At 52.4% G+C, this 12,388-nt stretch overlaps 1 protein-coding gene across 2 annotated transcripts in view; it reads left to right on the top strand.

Annotated features, from left to right (window-relative positions):
* The first annotated feature begins 9,824 nt into the window (after positions 1-9,824).
* Scube1 (signal peptide, CUB domain and EGF like domain containing 1) overlaps positions 9,825-12,388 on the top strand; it is a 119,507-nt gene continuing 116,943 nt past the window's right edge. For both annotated transcript variants that reach the window (XM_005354433.3, XM_005354434.3), the window contains exon 1: positions 9,825-10,000. In XM_005354433.3, the coding sequence (XP_005354490.1) occupies positions 9,913-10,000 (88 nt within the window). In that variant the 5' untranslated portion in view covers positions 9,825-9,912. The remainder of the gene's footprint in view (positions 10,001-12,388) is intronic.

The following is a 12,388-nucleotide window of genomic DNA, read 5'->3' on the forward strand; positions in this document are numbered from 1 at the left end:
GGACTCAGGTCAGTGCCTTTTCCTGCCGAGCCATCCAGCCAACCCTCCTCGTTCACAGTTAGATCTTTGCATTGTCTGTTGTCTGTGATACATTTCTATGACTTTTATGACCAGAAAAATAAGGGTTGCGTCTTATTGTGCTGGGGTTAAATTGTGATAGGTAAAGATGTCTTGTGTGCTAGAAGGGGATTTTGGAGAAAGACAACTAAGGTCAGAGCCTTCTACCTTCTGTCTGACAGTCCCATGCGTCTGACCCCCCTTTCTTCCTAGGCACCCACTCCTTCAGCCTCCATGAGTTTATATTCAGAGAAAAGAACCTAGAGCCCCTTGTCTCAGGAGTCCCCTGCCTGGCCTTGCTAACCCCCTAAGCATCCACGGCTAGCTACCTTGCCTGCAAACCTGTGGAAATCACCCTGAGGAGAGCCTCTGTGTGAACTTGGCCAAGTGGTCCCTCATCCAAATGCCTCAATTTCCTCATTGGTAAAAGGACCATCATTAGCACCTCCTCTGTAGGCCTAGGTAAGAATAAAATTCAAACTTGTTATTTTTTTTTCAGTGCCAAACTCAAAGCCTGGCACACAGTAGGCACTCCCTAAAGAGATGTGGTCCCTGTTGTCTTTACTTGTCAAGACCTTGGGGCCGTCTGAAAGCAGCCCGGCCGCCCCTCATGTAAGTACTTAGGAAGTCCCCTGGATGCAGGCCCAGAGACCCAGAATGTGAAAAGGATAAATCGTCTCGCCGAGCTGGACAAAGTCTGCACCCGCAGAGGGGGAAGGGGTGAGGGCCGCCCAGGGTTTAAGCTGGGGACAATGGGCGCCGTCTGAGCTGGCCAGAGCCTCTTCTTTGAGTCCTGAGAAGACCTATTTTCTCGTTTAAAGCTTTAAAGAGCCATTAAGTTGGGCAAATCCCTGGTAAAACAGCTGGAACCCTAAGTAGCAATTTAAACAGCCCATTGCCCTTCCATCCCAAGGACCGGGGCGGCTGGACAGCCGATCTCCGGTCCTAGTCTGACATTGTCAGACTAAGAGGATTGAGTGGGACCCTTCCCTGAATGCAGCCAGCTCTATTTAGCAAACGCGCACTTCCACCCCACCCCCTCCTCTCTCTCTTTCTCTCTCTCTTTTTTTTTTTAAGTGTGCAGACCTAACTCTAATTTTCCCTCCTTTCTCTCCCCTCCTCCTGGAATCGTTCTATTCTTTCGCTATGTGGAACTAATGAAGGCTGCACAGAGTCCCCTTGCAGGAACAGGGCCCCGAAATAAAACATGTTTGATTGATCAACTTCAAAAAGTCCTTGGCAGGGGCTGGAGGTGGGAGAGGGAGGAGGTGACTGGTGGAAGGGTGGGGTGGAGCGGGAAGGGTCTCCTCACTGGCTTACAAGGGAGAGGGGGTCTGCGCCTGACTCAAGAGTGACAGCCCCAGGGAGGAGGGGGCCTTGCATAATGTCCCTGCCTGCCCCCAAGATTCATTTGTTTGTTTTGTGGGCCTGTGAATCTGCAGGCACCAGGGCCTTCTTCTTGAAGCCCCGGGGCCCCCAGCAGTGAACAGAAATAGGCTACAATGCTTTAAAATGTTTTTATTTTGTCTTCATCTCCCCACAAATAAAAATTTTGGTCAGTCAGACTTCTGACCCTTCCAGCAATCCCCCAAAGCAATGTGGTGGCCAGTGGAAAACTTCCATTCTAGGCGCACACATGCAGACTTAAATCCAGCTGTGGCACTGCTGACCGCAGACACCAGGTCAGTGCTCACAGCGAGGGCTTAGTGGGCACCCACTTTGTGTTAGGGCCTCTATGAATTAGTTTTATTCTCATGGGTTTTCCAAATGGTTTTAATTGCAAAAACCAATTTCAAAATAAGCCACGACCCACACAGGTATGCAGGGGAAAGTCATGTCCTTTGCTGGGGTCCACGTAACTCAGGGGTAGGGTGCTTGCCTAACCATGCCAGGCCCTGGGTTCTATCTCCTGTGACACAGGAAATGCATAAAACTTAAAGTCAAGTAAGTTCCTGATAAAGATTGCTAAACCCATTCTAGGAGAAAACATTTGGAAATGTCATGCTGAAGTCATGCACATACACGCACACGCACACGGCGGGGGGGGTGAATTTCTATTTTGTTGAGGATGACAGAGATGGTTCAGTGATGATTAGGAGCACTTGTTGTTCTTCAGGGGACCTGAATTCCATTCCAACACCCACATTAGGAGGCTCACAATCACCTGTAACTCTGGTTCCAGACAATCCTACGCCCCCTTCTGGCCTCTGAGGACACTGCACTCATGTCCATATACCCACACACAGATACACATACACACACAAATATATATGTATGTATGTATGTATGTATGTATGTATATAATTAAAAATAAAAATCTTGGGGGCGTTTTATTAATTTTAGATGTGTTTATTTATTTGCAACAGAAGGGAAACTATCATGGAAATCAAAGCTGGGCCTTGTGCATGCAAGGCAAGGACTGAGCCCACAAAGGGTCCAAGCCCTTCCCTAAGGCTGTTCCAATTCACTTCCCACCAACAGTACCAGTGTGCCTCTCTCCCGCCCAGTCTGCACTGTGTGGTGCTGGTCTTTGTTGTCTGTCATTCCACAGGAGAACTGGCTGTCTTACTGCTGATATAGCTGACCCCAGGGAAGGGCTGAAGCTAAATTGTCCTCAGCCTTGCTCTGCCTCTGATCCCTGCCACTCTGGATGCGGACAGGGGATATCCTTGGCTGGTTTTCTCCGGTCCCTTAGAATTCTTCCTCTGGCCACTGGGAAGTTCAAGAGCTCAGAGCCTCAAAGTTGCTCCTTCCCTCCCCTATATTCCCCTTCATTCGCTTCTAATGCCAGCCTATCTGGTGTTTAAGCTTGTGATTATTACCACCTATTATTATCATTGCTTATTTATTTATTATTTTGAGACAGGGTCTCACATAACCCAGCTTGGCCTCAAATTATCTTTGTAGCCAGGATGACCTTGAATTTTTGATCCTTCTGCTCCTACCTCCTAAATTCTAGAATTTCAGGATTAAGTGTACCTCCACCTCCAGTTTTATGTGATGCTGGAGAATCAAATCCAGGGCTTTGTATATGCTAGGCAAGCACTGTGTCATCTGAACTACACCCCCAGCTCCATAAAAGAATCTTAATAAATGTCGTGTGGTGTTGTAGGAGCCTGCTTGTTCATTCCTGGCTGCTCAGACCCGAAAAAACCACACGGAAACTGTATTATTTACAGCAGTGCTTGGCCTATTAGTTTATGCATATTTCTAGCTCACTCTTATCTCTTAAATTAACCAATTTCTAGTATTTTATATTTTACTACGAGGTTCATGGCCTACTAGCAAGGTTCTGACTGGAGACTTGTGTCTTTCTCCTCTGGCAGCTCCATGGCATCTCCCTGGCTGCTCCCTGACCCCACCTTCTTTCTCCCAGCATTCAGTTTAGTTTTTCCTGCCTAGCTCTATTCTGCGAAACAGCTTCTTTATTCATTAACCAATAAAAGCAACATATATACAGAAGGACTTCCCACACCAGTGTAGTTATATAAAGAGGTACCAATGTGGATACAAGGACCAAACAATCCCAGATGCCTCTGCTGCAAGATGTCCCCAAGCCCTCCCTATCCGATAATTCTCCATGAGACCGCAGTACTGGATGAGTGGATCCAAAGTGTATTTGACCCAAAGGCTCAGAGAAGTAGCTTGGGTTGACTCTGAATTCTCCAAAAGGAGAATTGCAATGGGACCAAACAAAGGCCCCATTAATCTCAGCATCCCCACCCAAACCAGAGGGTGCTTCTAAAACACACTTCTCTTATGTCACCTCCCTTGCCCAAGCCTTTCCCTGGCTCTCACCAACATGGGATAATGTCATGGCAGCCCTGCTCGGTGTCTGAACTCTGTCCGTGGACATTTGGGTTCTGAAATTCTCTGCTCCCTAGGGCTTCACATCTGCCCCTTCTCTCCAAACGCTCACCCTTGAGCCACCAACTGAGTTCCTACTCATCCTACAAGGTACCACTTGTTCCTCTCCCTCATATATGCATCTCCCTGCCCTGCAGGCCCTGTTCCTCCACACACAGTACCAGCCTCAAACCCAGCCCCACTCTTCAAGATGATACTCTCTTCTTAACTCCCATGCCTCGCTAGACCCTGAGCTCCTGCAAGGCAACGCTAAGCCCAGAACAGGGTCTGGCATCCACTGGGTGCTTGGGTCTTTGGTTGAGTGTTGAACGACTGAATGAGTGTCCCTGTAATAAAGCATCAGTGGTTTGAGGACAGTTACTGCCTACCTGATGGTTCTGTGGAGTCCATTATCGAGGACCAGAATCCCAGGGAGGAAACAAAAGCCCAGTGATTGAAGAGCCAGAAGACATGGTCCATGAAGTCACTGTCCTTAAGAGGCAAGTGAAGTGGTTCCTGTTGGCAAGTCCTTCCTGGTCAAGTTGTGGTAGATGTCATATCTGAGTCAGATCCCTGGGACCACAGGGTGGAAGGAGAGAATTGACCCCTAAAAGTGTCCTATATCTACCCACGTGAGTGAGCACACACACACACACACACACACACACAACACACACCTTCAAGTTCCAGCAAAGCCTCATTGTCACCTTTAACTTCTCTAAGGTACTTGGAGAAATCATGGAATCTGGGTAAATAAAATATGAACAAGAAAAAGTCAGGACATTTTTTAAAAACCCCAACCTCCATGACAGTTATTCCTGGCTAGCAGGACAGTGCACAGGGCACCCTCAGGAGCCCTGGGATGGGTCACCGAGCCTCTGAGGGCCTCAGCTACATCTACGGATACAGAGGACTTTATCTACCTGGTGGGCGACTTGTGGGTTTTCATGGAAAGTGTCTGCTGGATGGCGGTGGCACTTTGTAGACAGGTATCCCACTCTGAGCAGTGGCTGAGCAGGGTGGCCTTGGCTATAAGTGACAGAAAGAAATGTAGCTTCTTTAAGAGCAGAAGACATGACCAAGACTCTGGTATGTCCCCTCTCCCTCTCTCCATCTCTCTCTCCTTCCTCCCTCCCTCCCTGACGCCCCCCACCTTCTCTCCCTTATAGTCCTCTGCTTCTCACTGCTTCTAACTCTCCTCTCTGAGACGGGCAGTTCCTGTCCACTCAGGAAAGATCCATAGATCTGCCTACAGAGAGTCTGATGGGTGTGAGTTAGCCATGTGCCTTTGACTAGCGAATTGCTTGCCCAATGGCCCAGTCAGTCACTTGTTGACCTGAGAGGCTTGTAGCGAAGGCCTGAAAGGGACCTTAGGTGACAATGTGTCTGACAACATGAAGGGAAGATAGAGCTTCTAACCTCAGGCCGTGTCTCTCCAAGGACACAGCACCAGGCACAAGCCATGCAGGGAGCTGTAGGGACCCAGTGCAGGGCCTGGGCTCAGAGGACAGGGCTGGGGACAGGGAACGGCCTAGTGAGGGAAGGGAAGGGAGTGAATCATGGATCAGAAAAGAGGCAGCATGGCACAGAGAAACATGAATTGCAGACAGGAAGGCCCAAAGCATCTCAGGGGGTCAGGAATGCTTACTCCTGACCTTGAAAACTGGTGTTGCCTCCAGAAAGTCAGTGGCCAGAGGAGGGAGGGGAGAGGCCATGGGTACAGCTTTGCCTGGTATACACGCACATGAGTGGGAATGTGTGGAGCAAGGCTTTGAGGAAGTCCCGGTGGCCCCTGAGTGGAGTCTGATGTTCTGAAATGGCAGTGGGTAGACATGCGCAAGGAACAGTGGCTCGAGTGGGTCTCAGTTTCCCCAGGTGTCACCTGAGTCCAAGCCAGGCTGTCTTGACATTAGTCCCCACATCTATCCATCTATGAACCTGCAGCCACAACTCAGGTTCGTGAGCTACCCATACAGGCACTGTGACTCCTGACCCCAACCCCATAAAGTGATGCAATGAGCCACTGGTCCCCTGCTGCACCCAGGCATCTCTGAGAAGTATTATCCTGTCTCCTCTGCCTCCTGAGAGTGACAGGGATGGATCCATATTCCAAAAGTCAGGGGGAAGAAAAAGGTAGATAGTAAAACTGAGTAAGACTGAAGTCAGGCAGGAAGGTTACACACCGCTGTGATTTAGGTACCATAAGGAAATCGCTCTTCCCGATATTGGAACAAAATCAAAAAACCCCAAAGCCTTACAGTGAATAGTGCCCACCGCTGCCATTGTTCCCCTCTGTCCTTTGATCACCGTGTTTTATGAGCAGGCTGTACAAACCCAGGTTCAAATCCCACCTCTGGACATTTGCTAGTTCTGTGATCCTGGACAGGAAACCTCAGATCCATTTTCTCAGGTGCTCTGTAGAGGGGATGGCAACAATTTCTGTGTCATGGGAGTAGATGGTGGGATTCACTAATGTGTCCTAGTACCATACCACATACCCAGGGATGCCCGGCAAATACGGGAGGAGAGGACACTAGGCCACAACTCCGGGTCATTTTAGAACATAGATCACATGCTCCTCGAGACTGAGACCCCATCTGAAAACCCAACGCAGTACAAGAAAGGACCTGTGTGGCCCAGGATTGTACAGGGAACGGCAGAAAGGCCAGCATGGAAGAACCAAGGGGGCACATTCAACCCCGGGAGGAGTTGGTACTTCCTTTCCATTCTTTTGTTTTATTTTTAAGAAGAAAGAACAAAAGCCCTCAAACTCACCGCACAGAGCTATGACATCTGTGTCTGGCATTTTATAGTTGCAGAGAACTTTGTATCCCAAAGCACTTTCACAACTAACCCAGAGAACCCATCCTGTTTTAAAATGTCCCAAAGGAAGACCTTTATAACCCAGTGGCTATTGCTACTATTCAAACCAGCTCCCTTGAGTCCGAATAGGAACACAAAGACCTCTACCTGCCATGGTTCTGAGGGCTTCAGGTTTAGTGTCCCCTCCAGAAGATGCCAGCATCACTCTTCTGCTACTGAGAGGGAGACTGAGGTTCAGAGAGGCCCCATGTCACGCTTGCCTGGTTTTATCCTCCCGCCGACTCTAAGAGGCCATTCGGGCTGAGGAATCCAGGCTGAAGCGACGTCCGAGATGGGGACACCATTATAGAACTGGTCAGTCCTGAGGTTATGATCTGAACCCAGGTCGAGACTTTCCTGTCGTGGAGGGGTGAGGTTGGATCACAAAAGGCAAACCTAGAAGGCAGAGGGGAACTAGATAATTCCTCTTGCCTTCTTACTGGCAAGCACCTTAGTGAACCGTCACCAGGGGGAGCCAAAGGGCCCCAAGTCTTAGGTCGTCTGCTCAGGGCACTCAAGATTAGGGGTTCTGCTGACCAGTCTAGCTTCCCCACAAAGCGCAGAAAGTGGGGTTGTTCAGAGGAGAGACATCTGGCTTCGTTCTTAAGGACCTTGCACTGCCAAAGTCACCTCAACAGAGCAACAGAAGATCACAGCTGTTCCGTCTTGTTTCAGTGACCATTTGTTCATTTATTCACTCCTTTGCTGGCTCACTCACTTGTGCACTAGCTCATTCATTCATTCCCTCATTCATTCATTCATTCCCTCATTCATTCATTCATGCATGTATACATGCATAAATTCTCTTGATGTTAATTGCTTCTGCTCCCTTGAGAACTGTGTTCACAGACAAGGCCTTCAGGATCCCTTTTTGGATGGAGGCAGAGAGGAAACTGGGGGGTGAGAACAGGGAATGTTCATTTTCTGAGGCTGCCGGAGGTCTTACATGGAATTTACGGAGCGGGGTTGTGGGTAGGAGGGTACGAAGGCTGTCCTGACAGAGTGATATTGGGTTCAGGGTGCAAAAGGCAAACTGCCTCCCGGGCTACCTTACTTGTGGTTGGTCTAGATAAGACTTCCGTGGAGAGGACAGGTGCACTGATTGACGTGCAGCGCATACACAGGTGGCTTGGGCATGAAGTAGCCCAGTTTGCTCCCCAAACCAGCGGCCTTCGTGTTCTCAGCTCAATATGGAGGGGTGCCGAGACATCCTCTGCCAGAGTCCTGATGTTAGGGTGCTGGCCCCATCCACCCAGCTCACCCATCACCCAGGTCATCAGTACAGTGACACCAGCCTCCCTCATGTCTTGCTTCTGCTCCAGAAAGTGAGCATCAGGGAGTTGGACACTCCCCCCCCCCTACTGTCTCCTGGCTCTGCCACCTGTGCCATGGGCTCTTAGAGGGAGCCACTTTTTTTTTTTTCACATTTGAGGGACGTTAGGTTATCAACAAACTTAACCTCCAAGGTTACTGAGGGGGCACATTGCAGATAAAATTTTCATATTAATAAAATAATCCCTAGGGACTGTAGGGAGTTCCAAGCCACCCCCAACCTCCATCCCACCTTAAAATTGAAAGAACAGGAAAAGTCTCATGGCTGCTATTGTGTTTAGGGGCACTTGAGCAGGGATGGGAGGGCCCCTGAGGAAGAACCATGGGAAAATATGGTGCTAAGAAGTCGGAGCCCCCATTGAAAACACTTCTCACAAATAGACTGTCTTATGTCTCATGCACAGGTGAAAAAAATCAGAAAGCTGTATAATCAAGAGAATAGGCATGGTCCCCGAACTAAACTACATGACCAGGAACAACCAGGGAAAGAAAATGCGTGCAGTGGCAGGGTAGAAGACAGGGACACAATAGAGGTCAGGGCCCCACTTCCTCCCTGATCTTTTCTGTGCAATGTGGGCATGGATTCCCTTGCCTCAGCCTCCAGCCCAGTGCCACAAGCCCACGGGAAATCTGGCTGGCAGCAGGAGATGAGAGACATGGATTTAGCCTTCTGGGGCCTTTGAGGTGGCTGCAAACTGTGCGTTGGGGGCAGGGAGGCAGCCTGAAGGGGAACCGCTGGGTGCAACACAGCGCAGGCAGAGTGGACAAAAAGAGAAAAGTCTGGTCTTTGAGTCTGGAGAGCAGGAGAAAACAGGAGCTCTTATTGGTGGTTGTCAAGGAGATGGGCCTTGGGGTTTGCTGAACTTCTTCTTCAGCGTCCTGCCTCCAGAGCTGAGAGCGGCCATTGAGTGCACGCCAGGCCTCAAGGCCGAGGGGTCAGGTGTAGACCCCGGGCTGGGGGAGGCTCAGGGCCAGGGTGACCGCGACGCCACGACCCGTCTCCCTCCCGCTCCGCCCCGCTGAGCCTATCACCAGAAAACCTGGGCTTAGCGGAGCGACAAACATCTAGGGGCAGAGAGGCTACTCAGCCCAGCTGGGTCGCGCGTCCTCTCCACGGAAGCACAGCTCCAGGCGCGATGCCTCGATGTCCAAGGCAAGCACTTCTATAACCATTGTCCTCGAAGACGTACTGAAAAGTTCTTTTGATTTTGTACGTAAATTCTGAAACTATCTTTAAGAGTTTTCCATGCCTGTTAGGATGTGACTGCCCAGGCAGCACTTGGCACCCATTAGAGGCTCAATAAATGTCTGTAGATAGGCTGCGTGCACAGAGCTTCGCCTTTACCAGTCCTGGGTGCCTCTGGGCCTTTCTCCACCTCTACTTCCCCGATTGTGTGTGTGCGGGGCTGAGGGGTGCTGCGCCCGAGGAACAGTCATCCTGTTCCTTGGGGACCCAGGACACAGAGCGGGGACGACCAAGGGCGACTTAGGCACCCGGCCCGGGTGGCGTCCTGCACCGCGACCCAGCTCGTAGGGCTCCCACCCCCCACCTGCCGCCCGCCCCGGGAGAGGGGGTGGGCCCAGACTCCGGCAAGCCACGCCACCCGACGCCCACTGGACGGCCTCCCGCGGAGCTCCGCCCCCCGGTGCCGCGGGCCAATGAGCGCGTGGCTGTCAGCTAGTCCTGCGCGCCGGCTGGGTGGCTCCGGAGCCCGAGCGATAGCGGAGCTTGCTGCAGACAGGAGCGCTCACTGAGCGGCCGCTCGGTGCGTCCGGTGCCCCGCACGCCCGCACCCGGCGCAGCCCGCTCTGAGCATGGGCGCGGCGGCTGTGCGCTGGCACTTGTGCGTGCTACTAGCTCTGGGAGCGCGCGGACGGCTGGTGGGGGGCAGCGGTCTCCCAGGTAAGCGCGAGGACCCGGGGGACTGAGGCGCTCGGGGACCTAAGGGCTGCCACCCCGCGCCGTCGGAGGCTGCCCCGCACCCGGTCCTGCCTCCTTGCAAAGTAACTTCTGGGAGCGCCCGTGGCACGCGGGGGCGGGGTGGGTTGGGGCCCCGGGAGGGGAAGCGGGAGGCCGGAGAAAGAAAGGAAGAGCGACGGCCGCCTGCGGGGCCCGGTATGCGTACGAAGACCGTTGGGGACCCCCCGAGCCTAGAGTGGTGCTCCCCCAGGGCCGAAGACTTGGCAGCTGTCGCATAGGAGATACCCGGAGGTGGCCAGAAAGGACGCTCTGAGACTGGAGGGGAGGTGGGGAGATGAAGGGACAGACGGACAGGAGCCGAGGCGCAGAGGGAACAGACAAAAGGGCCCCGGAAGAAGCCCTGAGAAAGACAGCCGCGGGAGGGAAGAGGGGAGAGGAGGTAAGGGAGGGGAGCGAGGAGGCAGTGGACAGCGGGAAGGAGAAAGGCAGATCAAAGGACGGAGAGGAGGAGACAGATGGACACCAGAAACGGGAGGACTCGGAGGGGCGGCGCCGAGGGAGGGGACCAAGGGAGAGAGGAAGGATGGAGATGTCTGGGAAGAGATGGACAGATGGACTGTCAGACCGGAGTGGGAGAAGAGATGGACAGACATAGGGAAGGAGGTGGATGGGGAACACGAATCGCGAGCAAACCAGGACTGCGTGTCGAGAACATCAGAGAGAGGGGGCAGGAGGCATGGAAGGAAACCAGCAGGTCAGGGCAGAAGGAGCTGCTAGGTGGGGGTGTCCTTTCCTGAGCTGAGTTTCCTAGAAGGGGCTCCGGAGCAAAACTGCACACCCAGGCTCTCTCCTCACATCTCCAGTGCACTTCTTGTTTTCCTGGGAAAGGGTGGGGAGGGTCCTGCCTTGCTCTCCCTCCAGCAGAATCTCCCGAGGTCTGTTTTCAGAGGGGTGGGTCTGTTTGTGAGAATCCCACAGCAGATTCAGTGCTGGAGAGAGTTCATGCTAGTCCATGCCACTTCACCATTGGCGCTGAGTTTTCTCCCATGCCCCCATTCTAGAATCCCGGCCTTCTTGGGGGTACTAGACATGTCTGTGGGCATTCCTTCCCGCCCCCAGGCTTTTGGGACCTTCCCCTCTGTGGGACTGTCCTGTGTGCCTCTCCCTTCCTCTCTGTCCCTCCTGGTATCTATTGCCTCTGCTCCCCTCTTCCCTCTGTGGAAGCCTGACCTGCCCAGAGCTGACCTCAGAGTAAGAAAACCAAGATTGAAGTGAGCAGCCTGTGTTTGAAGGCTGTGCAGGGATCTACAGCCAGGCTCAGCTGGGCTCCCCTGCTCCCAGGTTGAGTTTATAATTGAAAGGCAGACAGCCCCACCCACCCCTTCCAAACTTCTACATTTCCACCTCACCTACCTAGATAGGAGATAGAAGGGATCTCAAATCCCTAGGGAACTTCCTGCCCCTCACGCTCATACCCTGACCCATGGGAAGTAGGAGGGTGTCTTTTAGAGGTGCCCCATGTGATCTGGCCCTCTCTGGTGTCCTGCCCTTGAAGCAGTGGTCCCTCTGGGGCCAGCTCCCCAGAAAGCCCCTCCCCCACAAACTCAACACCAGCTCTTGCCAGCACTCTCTGGTTTACTATGCTGCCTGCCTCTCGGCTCTTGCCTACTGCCTTTGGGCATCTGTAGAGGTGGCCCGCACACTTGAGCATAGTGGCTGGCCTTGGGAGGGATACTGCATATGTGTACATGTGCTTGCCTGTGTTTTTCATGTGCAAGTGTGTTCAGGGAAGTCTGCTGTGTTTCTTTTCAATGTCTCTCTCCCCTATGGTGAGCTGGAACCTTGGAGTCTGAGTGAGGAAGAAGAGTCTGGGTGAGGGTAGGGCCACAGGCCTAGAGTCCAGTGTCCAGCCAGGGGATTAATTCAAAGTGGACATTCTTGGGCACCATGAAGTCTAGGGTGAGGCCAGATGGATGAAGAGATGGGGACATTTGGAGCCTCCCAGGGGGGATGTCCTCAGGGCAGCTGCTGAAAGTCCCTTGTCTGCTCACCTGAGTCCTTCTGCCTGTCCATCTGTCTGGTGGTCACAGCCAACTGGAAGGATAGCGACACCCAGACAATCTTGTTCTGTGAGGGGGTCAAGTCCAGGAGCATGTATCACTGGCCTCAGATCGTGGGGTTGAGTCCAGGAGCATGTATCACTGGCCTCAGATCGTGGGGTTGAGTCCAGGAGCGTGTATCACTGGCCTCAGATCTCTGGTCTAAACCTAAAGTTCTGACTGTTCCCTGAGTAAACTCAGAGCAAGAGAGTGAGCAAGTGAGGGGGCAGGGAGAGAGAGAGAGAGAGAGAGAGAGAGAGAGAGAGAGAGA

This window comes from Microtus ochrogaster, chromosome 15 (genome assembly GCF_000317375.1).
Source record: "Microtus ochrogaster isolate Prairie Vole_2 chromosome 15, MicOch1.0, whole genome shotgun sequence".
NCBI classification, from domain to species: Eukaryota; Metazoa; Chordata; class Mammalia; order Rodentia; family Cricetidae; genus Microtus; species Microtus ochrogaster.